The sequence below is a fragment of the Acipenser ruthenus genome, chromosome 46 (assembly GCF_902713425.1).
Source record: "Acipenser ruthenus chromosome 46, fAciRut3.2 maternal haplotype, whole genome shotgun sequence".
In the NCBI taxonomy this organism is placed as follows: Eukaryota; Metazoa; Chordata; class Actinopteri; order Acipenseriformes; family Acipenseridae; genus Acipenser; species Acipenser ruthenus.
The window spans coordinates 6,422,865-6,444,476 of record NC_081234.1 but is presented as its reverse complement, the minus strand read 5'-3'; the positions used below and the strand labels follow the sequence as shown (position 1 = coordinate 6,444,476).

The following is a 21,612-nucleotide window of genomic DNA, read 5'->3' as shown; positions in this document are numbered from 1 at the left end:
CTTTGCCACAGGCCTCCAAAAGGGTTATCCTGTTACTGCTGCAGATTAGTAATATCTTTCAGCTAAATGAGCTGCCTGCCTGTGAAGAAACTTACATAAGCAATGACCAAACCTAAAACAACATGGAATAACTCGAGTTCACTGGCTGCCTTTAGTCGCGTGTGATTTGCGTCCTACTGAGTCTAGAGGTAGACTTCTCCCGCTGAAGATCAGTTGCACTTCATCGGATCATTGAAGCCAGTGAAATGTTTTTTTTCAAGGTAAATACATTTCAGTGACAGATCTGTTTACTGTACTCTTAAGTCCTAGATGCAAGGCTTTATTTTCAGTGGCTCCAGCTTGTTTGGTTTTGTCTGTCTAATAAATAGAAGCAGTCAGAAACTCGCAGTGTCCCTGCAAACAGCACTGGCTTTTAAAACTCCTCTTGTTTAGACTATTGAAATGACCAGGAGTTGAGCAATCTGGTAAATCTGCTCCGATTGCACTTATCACAGCATGAATACATCGCACCTGAGTCTGTAGGTTTCATAATTGGAGCTGCTTATGCAGTTATGAGGGAGGAACAATTTAATTAACATAACATAGTTAATTAAAGAAACCCAGGACTGGATGCAGGGCTAGTGCGAGTTTCAAGCACCGAGCACAGTAAGTTACTGATAGTGCACAGAGGTCTATATAAACATACTTGCATACTTTTTTTTACAGACATCAAGCCGGATTCAGCAATGTGTTTTGCGCCGTTGCTGGGGAAAGGAAATGTAACACAACATGTATCGATGTGTATTTTATTAACAAAAGTATACCTAGGTTGTAACTGATAGTCCATAATAATAATATTAAGAATAATAATCCTTACAATAAAAGGTACAGTAAAGACTACCCCATTCAGAGATTTAAAACAATCTTTATTGTTTTTTTTTTTATGGTTCTCATTCAAAACATAGGAAATCTTATGCGTTGATCACTGTCATACCTTTTATCACACACTCCTGGTCTCCTACAGACGTTTCGGATTGTGTTTGTCTATAATCTGATAAACTTACGATTTTATAGTGATATTTTTAACCTTTCTGGTACCGTGTGATCATTACTTGATGACGAGGGTCCTCTGCATTGTATTTTCACTGGTTTACACTGCCTGGGCTGCACATGCAGTTTCTTAGAGAGAAAGAGTTACTTGCATGCGCAGCAATTGAATACAACATAAGCAGTGCACTTCAGTCTTTCTGTTATTTATTTATTTATTACTGATCAGAAGCTATTATTAGGCTTCTGAGATAGAGGTACCTGCTTCACTAGGATGTGCTGTCAGATATGAAGGGAAAAAAGGGGAGAAAGAGCATGCGATCAAATTAAAAGAAATAGTCTTGAGTCTGTTTCTAACTGGGATGTAAAGATCCAACACAGACATCCACCAGCTCAGTTAAATAAGCAACATCCTTTCATCTGCATTGTTTTGCTTAAGTACTCAAGAGACCAATGTATGTCGCTGTACATTTGTACAAATATTAGTCTGGAGAAGGGCTTTACCTACTGTGAAACTCGCAAGCATGAGAGGATCAGAATGTGAGGGTGTATGGATGTGCCTGTCTAGCTCTATACATTTGTACAGTTGATATAGGTCTTATATTGATCTCCTTTTTCATTATACTGTGTAGATGCAATCACAACGTTTTAAAGATAAATTGAAAAAGAAAAATCCTATATTATCTGTCAATGGTGTCTTTTCCCTAACAGCTAACTGCTCTCAATCTTATACACTACCCATTCCATACATATTGTATCTATAACATTGCCTGATGATCTTTCATTTATTTCCTAATGTAGTGGCCACACCTTGTATTCATTAGCATTTACAGTACAGTACATTCTGGATTTTGCACTATGCATAATGCCTTGTGCACAGCAGGGTTCTGGTGTAAATAAACAGTCAGGGCAACAGGAACTCAAAATGAAAAACGAGTTGTGTAAAATAGCTCAATATTATTGCTCGGAAAAAAAAAAAAACAGGGAGAGGTGATGTTATGCCATGAATTGGGTATTATTTCAACACCAAACCCTGAGAGGACCTTGTATTCCCCCATAACACCAAGGCAAGGTTTATAACAAACTCCTGCTTGTCTCTCCCTTAATAGTGCATTTAGTTCTGACCAAAACAATGCTCTCCCACCACTTGATTTTGCCTGTCAAATTGGGCAAATTCTGCAATATCTCCATAGCAATTTTAAACTGGAACTCTGACATGCGTAAGGCATGGACAACTGCGAAAAGGGCTGTATCTGAAGTTTATTAAAAAAAAAAAGCCTTTTCCTAGAAATTATTATTTCCTTTCCAACAACAGAGGTCAGGTTTTTGCCCCTGTCTGCGGGTGTTACTCAGCTGATTGAGCCGCTGCTTGTACAGGGATGGGCGCAGTGGAAACACAAAGGCACTTAACTGCATTGGCTCACCAAAACATTCCCAGACAGTGTATTGGCGCTGCTCTGTGTGAGAAAACTGGGTGTTAACATTTCCAGGTCACAAATGCCACAAGGTGGGGCTATTTTCAAAGCTAATCCATTGTTTATTTCTAGTTTAGGAAGTTGTAACTAAGGGTTTATTAGATTAATTATGCAGACCTTTTTATTTATTTATTTTAAACTTATTTTTAACTGCCTCTACTCGGGGAACACCACTAACTTAAATGCAACACACTTGGTTTCCTGTTTACTCCCTGTGCAGTATGTATTAGGGTCTTACCTATTGGCAGCCATTGAGGCGAAGTAAACAGGGAAGACAGTCGAGTGTGCATCCTTCTACCGCCACCTGCCTTCTACTTCCAGAGGTCCCATCAAGGAACACAGAGAGCCCGAGAACATGTGATTCCTTGGAAAAGCAGCGATTGGTTACTGGGAGTGCGAACTAAAACATGAGGCTTCCGGGAGTTTGAGTTCTTGTAAAACTCCAAGAAGCATCGTGGCTCCTCAGTAATCAATCGCTGTTCCTCCAGGTTTCCAATGTCCCTATAGGCCATATTTTCAAAGCGTTCTTTAATTCACTTCTATTTTTTTTAAAAGGAGAAAAAAATCATGTTAATGTTACAAAATGAAAGACAAAACACAGAGAGTGCTTAAGAGGACTTGAAATGTATACCTAGGGCTTCTGACTTTAATGGTAAAAAACAATACAAAAAATAAATACAAATACTTTCCCAATGCAGTTAGGCAATGTCCCTCCTTCCTGACTTGTATGTAGCATTGATTCGTTCTGAATACTTTAAACCCACCCCAACTGCTGAGTGGCAGTGCATTCCTATATTTCTATTGGAGGATTATAACACGTGTGCAAGATTTAAAACGTGATTATAATTACTAGAAGCAGAGGATTGTTCTTGTTTGCGAGATTTAAAGCTATATTAGTTACACAGGGAGTATTTACAAACTTGTGGAATTTAAAACAGAATTATAATTTGTGGCGAAATATAAAAAAAATGCTTAAGCACACAGAAACCCTAGAAGAATATGGCCGTTACCTTGAGGATTTCATTGTGGAAGACAGAAAAGGAAAGACGGTACATGAAGTGTGCACATAATGTAGAGTTAATACATATTGTGACAGAAAAAAAAAAAAAAAAAAACGTTCAGGAATTTTGGAAAGTAACCGAAAACAATAATTTCAATAGTATATAAAAAACGAAAGCCCTGAAAAAAAAGATTTACATAAAATAAAACTCGAAAATCGCTAAAAATAAGCACCGAAAAAAATGAAATTGATGAAAACCGAAAAACAGAAGCCCAACGTATAACTTAGTAGTTTGGTTCTAGTTTGATTAAAAGTTAACGTGTTTTTTTTTTGTTTTTTTTTTTTTACCTCTCAAGAAATAGGAGTTCATTAAAGATGGAGTAAACGCTTTGAGAATATGGCCCTGTTTTGATGTGACCTCTAGAATGCTGGGGCGCCTCAGAAGAGCAGTGATGAGTACATTTAGTTCATTAGTAAAAAATAAAAACATGTAAAATCAATTTAAAACATTTAAAAACCACTACGCAGTTACATAATGTGCCTTGAGGCTCTGTGGGGAATACTGAAAGACAATGCACAGGAGATATTGAGATTTAACAAAAAGAGCTTTAAATCTCATTAGAGTCTTCAAAGCTTCGGGACAAATAAGATGGCTTCTGTTTCATTGCAACCCACCCCCCTGGATGGGAATATGAGTGTTTCCATTGCGCTGGTCCACAGAGAGATCTCTGTTTGCGAGTGCAGTCATGTGATCTGGCGCCTGGCTAAGGAGTTTGTACTTGACAACCTGATGGAAAAATGAGTTTCAGTGTCCTGCCTTCTCTAAAGTTTTTTTTATGCAAATGAAATCCTTGGCATTGTAATAAAAGCCATCCCCCACTTGCAGCAGATCTGACAGTGAGCTGATAGTAGGTGCTCTGTTGGCAGGTGCTTCCGTATCCAAGACTGTACACACTACTGACGTTTCACGAGAAACCATTTCAAAATGAATGAGCCATACTAGAATGAAATAACTGTTGTAGAAATATCCACACATTCATTCAAACAAACGTAGGCCCTTGGTGACAGTTTTTCTCCTGGCTGCCAGGAAGTTGCTGAGTTCTTCGCCAAGAAGGATTAGGTGATGTAACTTCTCTAAAAATAAAATATCTGTATTTCATAAACAAACATTTGTACAACTATAATGACCCTTTCTAACAACAGTAATTACTATGAAATTAATACTTCACTGTTTCATCACCAAGTACAGAAAGATAATCCTACGATAAGTAAATAGTTTGGGCCAAATTAGTCAATGTACACATACGTGTTGTACACATGTAGTCTTGGAGGGCTTCTAGTGGTGGCTTTATTGATTTCCAGTATGTCCTTAATCCTAAAATGTAAACATTTAGGAAATTAAAATTAACACCCCTATACAGTCTGTTTTAATGAAGGGAAAATCAAACCGCTAGTATATACTAGTAATAACAACTCAGCCACCCTTGAGTTAATATTTCAAGTTATTTGTTTTAAAAAAAATAAATTAAATTAAAAAATAAGTAAGTTTTATTTTCTTTACAACAAAATGCAATTTGCACATTTAAATCCATTTGTGTCTTACATTAATAATAAAAAATATTGCCATGAATATATATGAGATTCATTTACATGTCTGCACTGTTCAAAGGGATAACAACTGGAAGAAAAGAAGTCTCCTCAGTTTTAGAACATGAGTCATTTAAAAAGACTTCAGATATCCTGCATAGTTCTCTGGTGCGGCACTTTAATGACCATGCCCCTAAAAGGAAGAGAGAGGAAATTCAATAGCAATAAAAACAAGACATGTTTATACTCTGTAGAGGACAAAGCCTCAAAGTTGAGGACGCAGCACTAATCCAATCAATAGAGAGAGGTATCAGTGTTGTGTTCTGCCCTGCGTCGGTATCACTGAGATCTGCCTTTGTGACCCAGAGTCCAGGTGACACTTTCTCGTTTGCAAATCTCATTGGAACCAGGAATTTGAATTGTAAATTAAAGAAGTGCATCTGCTAGCTTCTGCGTTATGACCTCAAGGTGTGGTTGCAATAGATAATCTGTCCCTAAACAAACAAGACAGACAAGATTATGATTTGCATGTTGGTAACATGAGAAGATATTTGCATTTCAGGAACTGGTTTCTAAAAGCAGAGATGTGCAACACTGTGAAATGTACTACAGATTGTATACATACCCTCAGTGACTTCCCTATATCAGTGTCATTGTACATTACAGCAAAGTTATGATGGACACTGTTAATGACAGTGCATATTAATCAGTGTGCTACCATCTATTTGTGCCAACCCCATTATGATCCTTTCTGGTAAAGCTGTGGTCTCCTAATGGTTGTGCTAGTGTTGTGCTGGGACTGGTGTTATAATGCTATCCTAATGGCATTTTCTAATTTTTTGGGAAGATCACGTTGCTCTTTTCTATTAATTATTCAGTGTTTTCACTGTGTTGGGTGCAATTTTATACGAACACAACATATTATACTGCAGCGCTAGTAAAAGTGAATTTTGTCATAGTTTTCAAGGAGGGTCAAAAAGGCATGTTATCTTATCATGTTTTTGTGGACTGTTTTTGAACATTTCATCTTGTACAGCCTTATTTAAATGCACGGCTTCTATTGTGCATTCGTCTTTAGAACATGTTTGTCTGGCTGGTTAATTGAAGAACCTTTGCAGATTGATGGCCTAGTTTTGATGTATGTCAAAATAGTTTGGTATATTATTGAAATGACCAGGTGCCAAAAGTGATAATTCTGATCTGGTCACACTTCTCATCACAGCAATGTGTAGGTTTACTAATAGGAGTTGTTCTTGGAGTTATCAGCGAGGAGTAATTCACTTAACATCAAATTCTTGGCTCGTGAACATTTAAATAATATACATAATTGAAAGTAGCTCTGAAACCCAGGACTAGGTGCAGAGCTAGTGTTATTTTTAAGTCAGTTTAGCTTTTATGAAAGGGTAAAACAGTTACAGGATCGTTTAGATGTATTTAAAAGCCCTGTGATCATACATGTATTTTTCCATCAGTGTTTTGTGTTGTTCAGTTCACTTAAGAGCTTTTAAATAATGGACTCTCTGCCTAGTTTATGTGTAGCTCTGCACCATTAGCAGATTTTTTTTTCTTTTAAAAAACTTAAATAATTCAGGCTTAAAGGTTTAGGTAAGTTTTTCTCGGCCGTTCGGTCACCTTTGACTGTAAGAATGAGACTCGGTAGTTCTCACGCAACAAATGATTGTATTTTTTATGTACATACAGCTGAGTCTGAAATAAAAAATCTTGCATAGTTATTCCTTTGTTGCTCTTTGAATATCATTTTAGAAAAGAAAAAAAAAACTGGTTATAATTTATGAATACATTGCTTAATAAGCCAGCTCTTTCACACACTGCATTCCAACTGAATACATTCTCATGCTAATGCCAGTCCTGTTACATGCTTGGGAAGGAATTTTAAAGGACTGTACCATTTAGACAGCAGGAAAATACAAAAACTGAAACAGTTAAACATTTGAAATAAACAGATAATCTGTATCATTGAAATTATAATAATAATCCACTCTGTGCTTTTAAAGTGAGAAGTGTTTAATAAAGCACATCATCTCCCCCTCCCCACTGGGATATTAGACTGCTCCATGGTCTTTTAATTCCTTCCAAGTGACCACAATCTGTTACACTTGAGTGAGCAGTCATGTGTGTCTGCTAGTTGGGAGATCTGAAGGCGTGTGATTGGTTAAGAAGTTGGCAGAGGATCAGAAGCTGTGTTGCACTGTGGTCAGACAATGCAGTTTCACTGCAGCAGGATTACGGGCTGAGGGAGTGCTGACATGAAAGTGCACCTCACCTGGGACTCGCATCAGAGAGAGAAACGGTAGCCACAGCTGTGTAGCAAAGGGAGGCAAGGAGAAGAGCGACTAACTAACCTGGGACATCATGGGAGGCTCTGTGTCCCATAATAAGAAGCAGAATGGGAGGACTAGCCCCAAACAGAAGCAAGGTAGAACGTAAGTGCAGAAACTTTCTCCACATTCAGCATGTGCATTTTGCTGTTGTTGCTATTTAGAGCAATTCCATGGATTTTTTTTATAGAAATATCTATTTCTGCAGTATGATTTTAGAAGATATTTGTTCATAAGGTTAATGTGGTGAAACACGGTTTCCTGAAAATGCTGCAAGAATAAAAGTGTAAGGGACAAATCCCTTTTTTACAGTTCTTTTGCTTCCTGAATTAGCCAGGACTGTAGATCACATTGCTAACCTTGTACTGCACTAGTCGTAGTTGACAAGCAGGTTTTAAAGAGCAGAAGTTTCAGGGAAGGTAAACAAACTTGTATGTGAACAATTGCATTTGTAATCGGTGCCTTTTTGTTTGACATATTCAAAGTATACTTGCTATAAAAACAGCATGCTTAGAACATATAAGCACAAATGCATTATGGACCATTTGAATCAATTTGGCTGTGCCTTTTTGGTAAATAGAATCCTTGGGAATGTCAACCCATTCTGCCTAAAAGTGCCGGTTCATTAACCCATTGTGTCCCGCGGTGCTTTTCATAGTACACTTGCATTGAGTTCTTGTGTTGTCCTTTGCTCATCACAGCAGGCCTTGACCCCCATCTGTCAATTTAACAGGGGTCTGCGTGGACAGTATTCAGGTTTGTTTTGCTCTGCCATGTAACCCTGTAAGAACCTGGCTTTTGGCCTGTGCTGTGTGCTTTCAGTCTTTAAATAATTTCAAATGCAGATTTAATGGTAGTCTGCTGGGGGATAGCCCTTTTAAAAGCCTTTCTATACAAACTTTATAGCAAGCTGTACTGTACTTATAGTGTGTATGTATGTGTGTGCTAGATGTATGTATGTCATGGTGTAGCCTTAAATAATTAATATTGATCTCCATGAAATAAATATGAAAACGTAGGATAACTGCAGGAAGAGGCCTAATGCAGTTTTCTTAAAAAAAAAAAATGATACTAATGCTTTCCTTTAAAGACCCAAAGGAATGGTGTAACAATATTTGCTGCAAAGCACTGCAGCTGGAAGCTGTCCTCTACAATCAATTTAGATTTTACGGCACTTTACCGCAGCTGTACAGTTACTCTGCAGCAGATCCTTCTGCAGGACAGGCTAAACTGAAGCCCTGTAAAACTAGCTGGAGCTGGAAATCAAGCAGGTTGATTGGAACAACACCATGTTCTGGAATGGCTTTCATTTGAGTACATATGATTGAGTTGCAATATAGCTTTTAGGAATTGTATCTGCATGTTGTTTCATATCCCACATAAGAAACTTTGAGCCATATTTGTGAACCTTAAACTCGTATCATTTAAAGACTGGTTTGTAAAACTGGGTTGGTTCACTCCTGTTCATTTTAGTTCTGTTTTTTGGACCGTCTGAAAAATTTAAGTCAGTAGTAGTACTGGGATGGAAATAAGACACCCTTTGCATAGCAGTTTGATCCATTCCTGGTTTTACTATTAGTTTAATAAGGGACACACCTGAGCTTGTTACTTAGACACTGTGGCTAAACAAGCTCATAGTAAAACCTGGAATGGGTGCAAGTTTGAATTGATGGCCACTAGGGATTTATAATCATCTGGAGATCTGCTTGTCAAACTGTGATGAAACTTGCTTCAGAAGTTGTTAAATGATAATGCTTGAGATGGTGAACACACAATGTACTCCGGAGACACAAAAGAAAGTTTGTATAATAGGTAGGGGTGTTAATAGTTTAGAGGTCAAACATTAGCCAAGAGTTAAACATAAACTATTTACCTGCTGTCAACCAAGTCAGAAATCAGCCTTGGCCTCAGTATTTACAGAGCAGTAAGTGTGCAGGTAAGCCAGTTTATTTTCACGTTCAGTATTTATTCAATCACAGTCTTTTCCATATACAATTACATGCTGTACATATACAGCCTTGTACACCAACAGAAGCGGCAGTAATTTATAAAAAGTGATGGGTGGCTTCTTATGATTTCTCGTTGGTTATAAACATACCCAGTACAGTATGTTGAAGTTTAAACATGTTTTTTTCTGTTTTTTTTTTTTACTAAAGTTAAGCTATAACAATCTGTTGTTTACATCAACCAGTAGTCTTTCTATAATGACACTCAGTAGTCTAAGTATATGCACAAATGTGTGGCAAACAAACAAATAGCATATCCTCAGAAATATGGGTTTTGTTCAATATGAGGTCTAGTGCTACAGTAAAAATAGGGACTTTGATTAGAGCGTATCTCAAGCCTTTTTATTGTCACGCAGAACAACACTATAAACCTGTAATTTCACATCCTGAATGTCAATTAGCCACCATGTGCCCCCATATTTACCTTGTCTTATTCTAATCTTTATGAAATGAACCCTGCTGTCAGTATATGACTTTGTCTTAACTACAAATAGAAGCTGTGAAGTTATATCATTTCTATTTTGAATGCATTTGGATAGATTTATAGTAATTAAAAACAGCACACAGGTGCCAGTTTCTTGTTTTTTGCCATAGACACTAATAATGAAATGATTAATTCCACAGGCACGCTCTGAAGCGTCTTGCAAAATGACTGTCCTTGCTACTGTCCTCTATCATGCCTCTTGTGTATGCTGTTGGGATCTTTTACCCATTTCAGGTCACCAGTTGTGCTTTATGGTACAGCAGGGATCATATGATTAACCTATTTGTTTTTCTAATTCAAGGCAATGCCAAATCCAATCTGAAATCCTTGTAAAGTGACCAATGTATCTCACAGCTTCTAAACTAGTGGGCAGCGTACCCCATACACAATTAATATTTATAGTTGGGGAAAATAGCAGTTGGTTACTTCTTTCATTAAAACCTTATCACCAGAATATAATCCATATTTAATCACATAATGCAACAGTAATTATTCAGAACAATAGTACATTCTTGTACCTAGGTGGTTTTTAACAGCATAGCAAAAGTCAGCATAGACTGAAAGAGGTACCCAAACTTGCTAAATCGATGGGATTGTGAAAACAGTTGTGGCTGCTTATTTGTTTACTGGGTGTGTACCATTAAGAGTTTAAGAAAATTAAGAGAAGTTGTAAGATATTGCAACAAAACTAAATTTAGTCCAAAGTGGTAGATCACCAGATGGTGCTGGCAGTATTTCTTTAAATACACTTTAGTTGATCTAGCCTGTGTTCCACATATATTTGGAAGGCAACTATAACTGAAATATTGTGCTCATAACCTTTGCTAGTCATATTTTACAAACATCTGCAATAAAATAAATGATTTCATTCATGTGTTTTTACCAGCCGTGAATTCACAAAATTATTTTCAACATCCTCAAAATAGACTTGAGTACAATCAGTTCATTTTCTGCTAGCCTCAAGCTGCTGTAGTGCTGTAAGAAAGCTCATTGTATGTGTGTGTGTTAATGTGACATCGTTCAGCCCATGAGTGTAGCACACTGTAACACTATGATTCTGTTCTGCTGCTGTTCGTGATGTACTGACTCCTAGGAGAAAACGAGATGGTTCATCCTAATGGAATTTACCCTGTGATACACTTGCACAAATAACTTATTGGATGTATTTTTATCTTTTTATTGCAATTGCTTGAATTCATGAATACAGACTTCAGATTTTTCATCGTTCTGTGAATAGCACATCCATAACGTCAACACTCAATCATACAATACTAAATAATATTAAAGAAACTTGTGAAAAATACACTGGGATCTAAAGCTCATAAACTGGCTCAATTGCAGATATCTTTGGCATTTAGATTTGCCACTGTTTTAGATCATTAAAATACACGTGAATGCACAATTGAGGTGGAGATGGAGGGTAGGGTGCACTTCTTTACACAGAGTGGTGAGCATATGGAATGGGTTGCTTGTTGATTCTGAATCATTGCGATCCATTAAGACCCAACAAAGTTTAGAGATTACCAGCTACTAGGAACTGGACAAGCACTGATGGACCGAATGGCCTCCTCTTGTTCGTAGATTCTGTTTTTTAGCGGTCTGTCATCTGTCTGGAACAATGACTTCACCTTAATCATGTAATTTCTTCACACGCAGAGGAAGTGTTGGAGAGTTCTCTTTTATTACCTTCCTGCCAACACTGTAGTTTGTGGTCAGAATTTTAAAAAGGCAATCCAGAAAATTAGATTCTTGGTCTGCGCTAGTGTAGTTCTTAATCACCTTTTTCATTACATTATCAGAATAAAGTGCGTGCGTTTTATGTTGCTGATATTATAAGTGAATTATAAATAAAGTCGACGTGAATGCTAGTTAGAAGAACAATCTATTGCAGGGTTATTTAAACTCGGTGGTCTAAATCTTTTCACCTTGCTGGAATCCTAGAGATTCAGTTGCTGGTGATTTTCTAATTATGTATGTAACGCATGATTTTATAGTGATCCTGTATGAGGTAAACCTGTATTAATAACCTTCAATAGACCCCTTGCTGAAATCCATTTACATTTTTCTTCTGGATGAAACAATTGCTAATTGGTTGAGACATTACAATAGCAATCTAATAAATGTGTGTTCTTGAACCCCCAAGAGACGAACCACACTAGTTTTACCATAGGGGTCTAGTGAAGCTTTAACTCTGTCAACTTTCAAGATTATAGATAGGTACATGACCAGCATAGTCTCAAAAAATGTCCTGTTGCTTAGACATGGAATTAGATGTATTTAATGGTACATTTTTACCCTGGACAACCTACATAAGTATATTATTGTAGAAACTGAAAACATTGATACGGCTTCTCTGTCTCTGTTAAAAGTCCTGGTTTATGAAAATCTAGCATTTATTTTGACATTTTTCAAAAGGTTTCCACATTTTAAAGTATCTTTCATGCATTATAAACAACTGCTGTTGAATACTGTGTATGCAAATCAATGTCACATTTTAAATACATAGCAAAGTAAATAAAAAATGACTATATGGTAAATCAGTACTACCTTTTTATTGAAAATGTATATGACAGTATTAAAGTTTACTCTTTTTAAAACCCTTATTAATCTGTGTTGAACATTCCCCTTACTTGAAGTTTCCCAGTTTTAAGAAACGGGTGTAATTGCACAACGTTTGATTATTAAATTAAATAATTCATACCTTCTCATTACAGCAGGGGTCTCCAACCCTGGTCCTGGAGAGCCCCTATCCAGCATGTTTTATAGGTGTCTTTACATCATCAGTGGCTAAAGGCCTGGAACACCTGTTAATCTTGACTAATTGAGCCAATAATTGGTTCCATTAAATAACAGAGATTGGTTGAAACAAAAACCAGCAGCCACAGTAGCTCTCCAGGACCAGGGTTGGAGACCCAGGCTGCATTACAGCATAGTGGAAAATGAGACCCAGTATTGCCAGCTTTTAAACCAACATGAGCCGTTTAAACCCCACAAAGCTTCCAGTTTTGCCCTCAGTGCTAGAATTTGTATCAGGCTACATTTGACCATTTGCTTCATCAGCTAGAAAGAGTTCAAATCCCCCCTGTCTCTTTAAATCAACCACTGTCTTGCAGTGCACCATACATGAGCTGCACCTGCATGGCTATTAAATGTTACCATTCAGTAGACTGTTGGCTTTAATACTGTGGTCTGACTTGGAGAATAAGCCCAGTATGCTCTCAATGGGTATAAAGCTTTAGAATAAATACAATCTATGCTGATAATACTAGAATTGAGCAGCTATGGCTAAGTAAATATTGCAAGCCAGGGAACTCCCATGTCCTGTTGTTTGAAGAGTATTCACAGAAATGTCAATACTGTTATTGGCAGCTCCCTAGGAGGGATTACTTATTACAGTTGTGATCCATGTCCTGCAATCGTGCTTAATTGTGTACCATAATATAATTCTTTGTCATAGAACAAGTGTTGAGAGATCTAGCATCAAATAACGTTTTCTTATTCAATGCTGCCGAGTCATTTTATTGATGTATTTATTTTATTTTTTAGTAGATCACATTTCAGGATCTGTCTTGCATTCATCTTTCATTCAAACATACTTTCTTTTCCCTACATTGCACTTGTTATGTAAACATTCATTTTTTAACACGTGCCATCTTTAAACAACTTCAGTGTTCAGTTGTTATTATTATTATTATTATTATTATTATTATTATTGTTATTATTATTATTATGATTATTATTATTATTATTATTATTATTATTTGCTTATTTAGCAGACGCCTTTATCCAAGGTGATGTACAGAGACTAGGGTGTGTGAACTATGCATCAGCTGCAGAGTCACTTACAATTACGTCTCACCCGATAGACAGAGCACAAGGAGGTTAAGTGACTTGCTCAGGGTCACACAATGAGTCAGTGGCTGAGGTGGGATTTGAACCGGGGACCTCCTGGTTACATTATGTAAACAGAATATATTTTCCAGTTTGGCCTCATGTGGATTCTACTTCATTAATAGAAATATCTTGTTGGTTGTCCAGTTTCTCTGCATTCCCCAAAGATAGTTACAGCTATAGGGACCTAAATATTTCAAGTATATACAATTTGACATTTAGATTAGTTGCTTATCATTACAAGTCATGTCCTCATTAGAACGTATTAACCGCAACTAGAATTTTGCTAAGAATGTTGCACTCGGAATGTCAATGACATTCTAAAATCTTTAAACCGCAACACATGATATAGAAACAGATTCAATATGTTAAGCTTCGACACAACAGAGTGGCTGAGAAACACACTCAACGTGAGATTGAGGTAGCCGTCAAACATACATACGAGTAATGTATATTTGCAATCAGTCATACTTGATGTGAAGCAGTTATTGAAAGACTGCATTCCGTATACTTTGTATTGGATGGTGTTCTGTATATTATTATTGTCTTCTGGGTAGTATTTCTTTTAAATGAATTAGATGGCCTTTTTGCAGCACCAGCTTGCAGGCTCTTCAAAAGCCTATTGAACCTGAGGATGCAGTACCCATCCTGTCCCTGTAGAGGGCTCTTTTTCACACATTTTTCACTTTGCAAGTATGTCTCGAAATCTACATGGTCTACTGTGTTACTGATTTTAATCACATCTTTCCAGATGGGGTTGCACCCCTAAAATGACAAAGGAGTATGATTTTTTTTTTAAACTACTTTGTGATGCAATGGGGTTCTGTACGATGTCACATCGTTGCTAGATACTTGTTGTGGTTACATGTGGATGACATCAGGCCCAGTGTATTGTGATGTCATCGCTCTGTGTTGCTGGCAAACACAGTCAAAGCACAGCTTACATTTTGTGAGAAAATCAGTTTTGTTTTAGGCGTGTGATAGAAATGCTGCTTTTTATGTTCTATGGACCTGCTCCTGCTGCACTACCGCTTCTGAAAGGAAGCACTCCAGTGTCCAGGTTTGTGAGACTCTCAGTTGTACGAATATCTGAAGCAACAATTAAGTTAAGGTATGATTTGTGGTATAAAATGTGGTATAAAATGGCATTATTTTCATTTTCTGATTGTTAATTTTGACTTGAGGAAACTGCTGTTGCGTTTTCAAATTAAAAAAACAAAAAAAACTGGGGAAATGGACAGATTTCTTTTGTAAGCTGCCACAGACCTCAGTTAATTTCTTGTTTCTTATAAATGGTATCAACTTTCTTCTTTATCGTTACAATGAAAGTTTGTGGTGTTTGTTGCATAGCAAAAGTAGACAGTTTAACACCAGGAATGTATTACACTGTTATTTTTATTTACGTGTGTGGGGGGGGGGGTTTAAAATTCCCTGGTGACTGTATTTAGTGGAGGTGTACGTACATATAAGTAACATTTATTTATAATGTCACACCATTCTAACTCCATGGATACAGTTACACATAGGTGGGATCTTGTGAGGTGCACAGACCATGTTAAATGTGAATAGAAACAGGTTCTGGGGTCTGTGGCAAGGCTTTGTTTGCCTTTTTTGTATTTACCATTAGACTTCAGGTGCATTGAGTAAATGAGTGGCTCGGAGCTAGAATCTTTCTGCTTACTCAGATCACAAATGAAATCTGCTCAGTAGGAGTGGAACTGAGCATGTTGTTAAGTGGGTTCTTTGAGTGAGCTGCTCTGAGTGGCTCCTTATTAACGCACCCTGTGTTTTGTATATCTCCTCCCACAGTGGTAGGCCTGTTACAGGGTTTAAAGCAGACCGGAATGTTGGTCTCACAAAATGGACTCTTATGTGTACTATTACAAGTCTGTGACACTAGTGATGTCACAATATTTGCTTTCGCATAATTCGTTTTCAGCGCCAAAGGCCTTGGTTATACCATGCAAGGATGTCGCTTGCTGTGAATGAAATTAACAGACATCACAATGTCATGATGCTTTGTTACACCTTGTGTCCCACGCACATGTGTGAGATGAGACTTGAGGTATATGAATACATGTGTGCATCTTAACCCTTTCAACACTTGGGGTGCATTCCTTTAGTGGTGGGTCTGCTTTGTCACTCCTTTGTCCTCTCCAACTCTTCCAGAGTTTGCTTTTTTAGAGCTGAGTCTACAGGTCTGCAGTGTTTTCTTTAAGAAGAAACAAGTTGAGAATTACAGTGGGGAGCTGTTTTCAAGTTTGGGTGGGTAGTGGTAAACAGCAAGACCCAATAATAGATGCACAAAATGCAGACAGACGCTAAGGCCGGGAGTGAAGCCAGGCCCTGTCCTGGCAACTCCATCACTCCTGGGCTGATTAGTTTGAGGTGCCAGTCCTGTTTCGAGGGCCAAGGGGAAATGAGGGTGATCTCCTGTGTTTACTGTTATCCCACGTGGATACATGGCATGTGTTGCAGGTTGTCATAATATTTATTATTATTCATATTTTGGGCTTTAGGATGTGGAGGTTGGAGGATCTATTTGTTTCATATTTATGAATATATTAATGCTTTGGAAAATAGATTCTAAAAGTAGTTGAATGCAATGGTAATCTTTGTTTGTGGGGCAAATGGCTGTTTTTTTTTTAGCAATAAATAATGGCTTATTAACTGAAAGAAGGAATGCCAATACACTATAAAGTTGTGTTTTCATTCTGTGGATGTTATTCTGTTTTACTAGAAATTATTTGGTAGGTACTGCAGTTACAGACCTGCAGATTTAAGCTGACAAAAGCAGAATTCTTCAGCATTAATAATGATGCCCCTGTTTGCTGATTAAGTATGGATTAAGTTTGCAGCTGAGGTAGGCAGAAAGCGTTTTGAGGTTGAACGACTTGGACTGACCAGCAGAGGGCGTCTCTTCTACTGGAAAGAAAGTTTGCTTCCCAGTGTGTCACAGAAATGTACTGCATTCTGTTAACACAATATGCTTCTGAGCTGTATCTCAAGGGCATGTTTTGGGTGTGTCTGATTAAGTTTTAATGTTACAATAGAACAGGACCATGGATCATACAGAATACAGTATACAAATCATTCTATGCCAGATCAGCATATCCAAACAAAGGACATGGATTGCCTTCAAGTGACAGCTGTTTCACCTTTAATGGAACTACTATTGAATATTTGTAAAAATTAACTTGCCACATTATTTTTTACATGTATATTGAATCCTATGTAGGCAGTTGTGTGCATTTTAAGGTCCTACTTTGCATTCATTTTTTAACAAGTGCCATCTTTAAACAATTTCAGTGTTCAGTTGTTATTATTATTCTTATTATTATTATTATTATTATTATTATTATTATTATTTGTTTATTTAGCAGACGCCTTTATCCAAGGCGACTTGCAGAGACTAGGGTGTGTGAACTATGCATCAGCTGCAGAGTCACTTACAATTACGTCTCACCCGATAGACGGAGCACAAGGAGGTTAAGTGACTTGCTCAGGGTCATTTGAACCAGGGACCTCCTGGTTACAAGCCCTTTTCTTTAACCACTGGACCACACAGCCTTCTGTTGTTGTTTAGTATTATGATATATATATATTAAAAGATGACATTGTATAATGTTGGCGCTTGTATTAAAAAAAAAAAATCCTTCCATAGTAAATATTTTTAGCTATCACTTGTAGACAAAATTCTTGTCATAGACAATGTGACTAAATTATGTGTGCTTGTTAATTAGTAACCATCAACGTTACTAGAAAGTGGAACCCTGTTCTACTGCTCACGAAAAGCACCGTCCACGACCACACCTACAGAAGTTCGTTACCAGCCACAGGTTTGGGATGCAGCTTTAATGGAAAGTGAAATCCCCCTGCACATTCCACTCCAAATAGAAAACATCTGGAGAACAGAAATTCCGCCCTCTGACTTTGAGGGTTTGAGTTCTCATTGTGGGTTGTTCATGCTGCACTGTCAGCGTTTTCTAAATTCTCCCAGCTATTAGTGGTGCCGTTGGGAGAGCGTTATGTAAGAGCTCTGTTTCCCTGCCCATTCGAACTTCACAGCTGCCGCAGCATCCTCTTCTGAAGGCCTGCAGTGCATCCGTCTGTGCTTGTCAGTTTTCAGGTCGTCTAAATGGAGAGAGGGATCAGTGTAGCTGCGTTCAGTTGATCAGTCAGTGTGACTAGATAATGAGGTCCTGTTGTCTCTACTGGAGCCTCATTGACACAGAGAGAGAGAGAGAGCTGTGGACTGGGAGCTAGACTATGGGATCACATGACATTTACCAAGGAAGATTGTAGTACATCTTATTTAATTGAAGGGGTGAACGTACAGTAAATATATATTATAGGAGGCTGTATGGTCCAGTGGTTAAAGAAAAGGGCTTGTAACCAGGAAGTCCCCTGTTCAAATCCTGTCTCAATCACTGTGACCTTGAGCAAGTCACTAAACCAACTTGTGTTCCGTCTTTCGGGTGAGAAGTTGTTGTAAGTGACTCTGCAGCAACCCTAGTCTCTGTAAGTCGCCTTGGATAAAGGCATCTGCTAAATAAACAAATTAATAATAATATATAGGATAATACTGTAGATGGCTTACCATGTATAACAATGCTCTGTTTCCATTGAGGTGTTCTGGTGACATCTTACATGGTTTGACCACCCATTCTTTTGTATTGTATACGGTCACTAAGCGATAAAGTACAGCAGGGCAGGTTACAAGGTCAAACTAGTCAAACGTTTCAAATGACAGCCTTTTAAAACATTTCCCAATTTACAAAACATAACAAAACAAAACATATGGCCTACTAATGTGTGTAAATTCTACAACACATCCTTATTTCAATAATATCTAGTGCATCCTGGTGTGTACAGAAGGCTGCACAATATGATTCTTCTCTGGTTAACAATCCATTCTAGTGCAGGGGGTTATTGTTATCTTGGTCCTCCCCGATAGGCCAGCAGTGTGCAACTGATCTGCCATGATCTGCCCAGCGGCTGGGCAGCAGTGCTGAATACAGATCCTTCATCTCATGTTAGAGCTGATTTCTCAAAACAGAAATCAAGTTAATAAGCCTGTGGTTTGAAATAACTAGGACCCACAGTATCATAATAGTCACAGAGCTGTGATGCAGAAAGAACCAAGTATCTTTATCGCTTAGTGACCGTATGCAATACAAAAGAATGGGTGGTCAAACCATGTACAGTGAGGTTGGTCTAAGATGTCACCAGAACCCCTCAATGGAAACAGAGCATTATTATACATGGTTAGCCATCTACAGTATTATCCTATATATTATTATTATTATTAATTTGTTTATTTAGCAGATGTCTTTATCCAAGGCAGCAGTGTGGAGTAGTGGTTAGGGCTCTGGACTCTTGACCGGAGGGTTGTGGGTTCAATCCCCAGTGGGGGACACTGCTGTTGTACCCTTGAGCAAGGTACTTTCCCTAGATTGCTCCAGTAAAAACCTGACTGTATAATGGGTAATTGTATGTAAAAATAATGTGATATCTGTGAAATAATATATAATGTGATATATTGTAACAATTGTAAGTCGCCCTGGATAAGGGCGTCTGCTAAGAAATAAATAATAATAATAATCTGATTACTATCCAGGATCCAGGTAAATAGTCTAAGTTTTGCATCAATAGCTCATTGGGCACATACATGATGTTATTTACATTTTAAATAGTGAGCAGATTGTTCCTTGGGATAGTAAAATACTGCGCTCAAGTCATGTGATTTCATAAAAATGCCAGGTGATCAGTTTTTGGTATTTGAGTTGAGTTAAAATTGCCAAAATGAGTTGATTTAAGAACCTGTATAAATAGCCATTTGAAAAGACATGATTTTAATTAATGCAAGAACAACGAAAGATACGACCATGCCTCGCTTCCTGGTTGCTATCGGCATGATTGAAGGCGGTGTGTCTGTGAGAGAAGTTGTCAGGAGAATGAGATGCTCTTCTTCAACAAACAGCAGACTAGTCCAGAGAAACCAGGAAACCGGCTCTTTGAGGGACAGGCCACATCCTGGAAGGCAGAGGGTCACCACACCAGCCCAGGACTGTCACATCCGACTGATCGATCTGTGTAATCATTTTTAGACTGCAGTGGCTACAGCACAAGTAATTCCAGGAAGAAATAACCAACGCATCAGCAGAATGACTGTAGATCACCGTCTGCATGAAAATGATTTGCATGCTCGGAGGCTGTTCAGGGGTAACATGTTGACAGCCGAGAGACGAAATTGTCGTCTTCTGTGGGCCAGAGAACATCTGAGGTGGTGGCATAGAGAGTGGTGGAGTGTTTTATTCACTGATGAATGATGTTTTGCCCTTGACAGACCTGACGGAAGACAACGACTGTTGCGTTGTTCAAGCCAACCAGTGGGGCGGTGGAAGTGTGATGTGGGGAGGAGTCTCCTTTAACACAAGAAAGCCTTTGGTGCAGATTGAGGGCAACCGTACTGCTCAGCGATACATTGACAAAGTCCTTGAGGCAACAGATTTTCTGTTCCTGCAAGCCAATCCGGAAGTGTTTGATTTTCCAGCTGGACAATGCAAGACCACACAGTGCTAGGATTACAATTGCACAACTCCAAGAAATCTTGTCAAGATCTTGTCGTGGCCAGCTTTTTCTCCTGACCTGACCATTAGAACATCTGTGGGACCAAATCGCCAGTGCCATCCACAGGAGACAACCACGACCAGCCAACCTTCACCAGCTGGCTGCAACTGCACAAAAGAGTAGTAGAACATCCCACAGCAGTCTATCCAGAGGCTGATCAGGTCTATGCGTCAACGCTGCCAGGATTGTGTTACTGCTCAGGGAGGTCATACTCGATACTAACTTTGTAATGTTTTCATTTTGACAGTGTATCATGTTTCATACTGAAAACTTATGATTCTTTGATCTGTATTTTTGTTCACATTTTCTGTGATTTTGTTTGATATCTATGTTTAAAATATTTGATTAAATCCATTAGACCTGAGTGTTGAGTTTCTTTTGTGCATCGGTATAGAGTTTCAAAAGAGTGTGACTTTTCAACTTTGGCTTATAAGGGTTCTTAATGTCAAAACTATTTTTAACTGCATGGGACCCTACACCTTTAGAGTAACGTCGGGAGGGGATGTGAATGTGAAAGCAATGCAAGCCCAGGATGCTTAAAAATGCAATGTGGAAGTAGCATCTCTCCTAGCAGGCAGCTGCAAACAGTTGTCATCCTAACACAAAAGCTTGGAAATCCCATTGGAATAACATTATACCACATTATTACTAAAAAAAAAAACCCTTTAACAGAATTCTTGCAGACTACAGCATTTCCAACAGTGGCAACACAATGGAACATATTGCACAGCTGTCCTGATGCTAGTTTACTAGTCCTGATGTGGTACTATGGTGTAGTGCTCCAGTGGTTATCAGCCTGTTTTGGTTCCTACCATTGCAATACCATAGAGGGAACCATTCTTCTATCAATGACAGCATTTTTTGTCCATTGCAGTCCTTATTTGAATTTCTGGCAATTTCCATGGAATGTTTCATGCAAATGTTTTTTTTACGTATTTGCATTACGTAATTTGCATTTTTCTCAATCAGGAAAGTCCTGCAAAACTACATCTGAGTTATCCACAAAATCTGCAGGCAAACCTGTCCACAGTACATGAGTTTATTCCTTGCTCATCTGCCTTGCATGATTCAGCTTCCATTGAATTCGGGACTGTGGATGTGTACACTGACAACACAGGTTCGGTACTTGCAGAGCAAGAGTGTTAGCTAAACTTTTATTTGTATTTATAAA

General features: G+C 38.1%; 1 protein-coding gene across 1 annotated transcript in view; it reads left to right on the top strand.

Moving 5' to 3' along the window:
- The first annotated feature begins 7,213 nt into the window (after positions 1-7,213).
- The window catches only part of LOC117397840 (transforming acidic coiled-coil-containing protein 1), a 62,191-nt gene continuing 47,792 nt past the window's right edge, over positions 7,214-21,612 (top strand). The window contains exon 1 of the mRNA XM_059013598.1: positions 7,214-7,532. Within this exon, the coding sequence (XP_058869581.1) occupies positions 7,462-7,532 (71 nt within the window). The 5' untranslated portion in view covers positions 7,214-7,461. The remainder of the gene's footprint in view (positions 7,533-21,612) is intronic.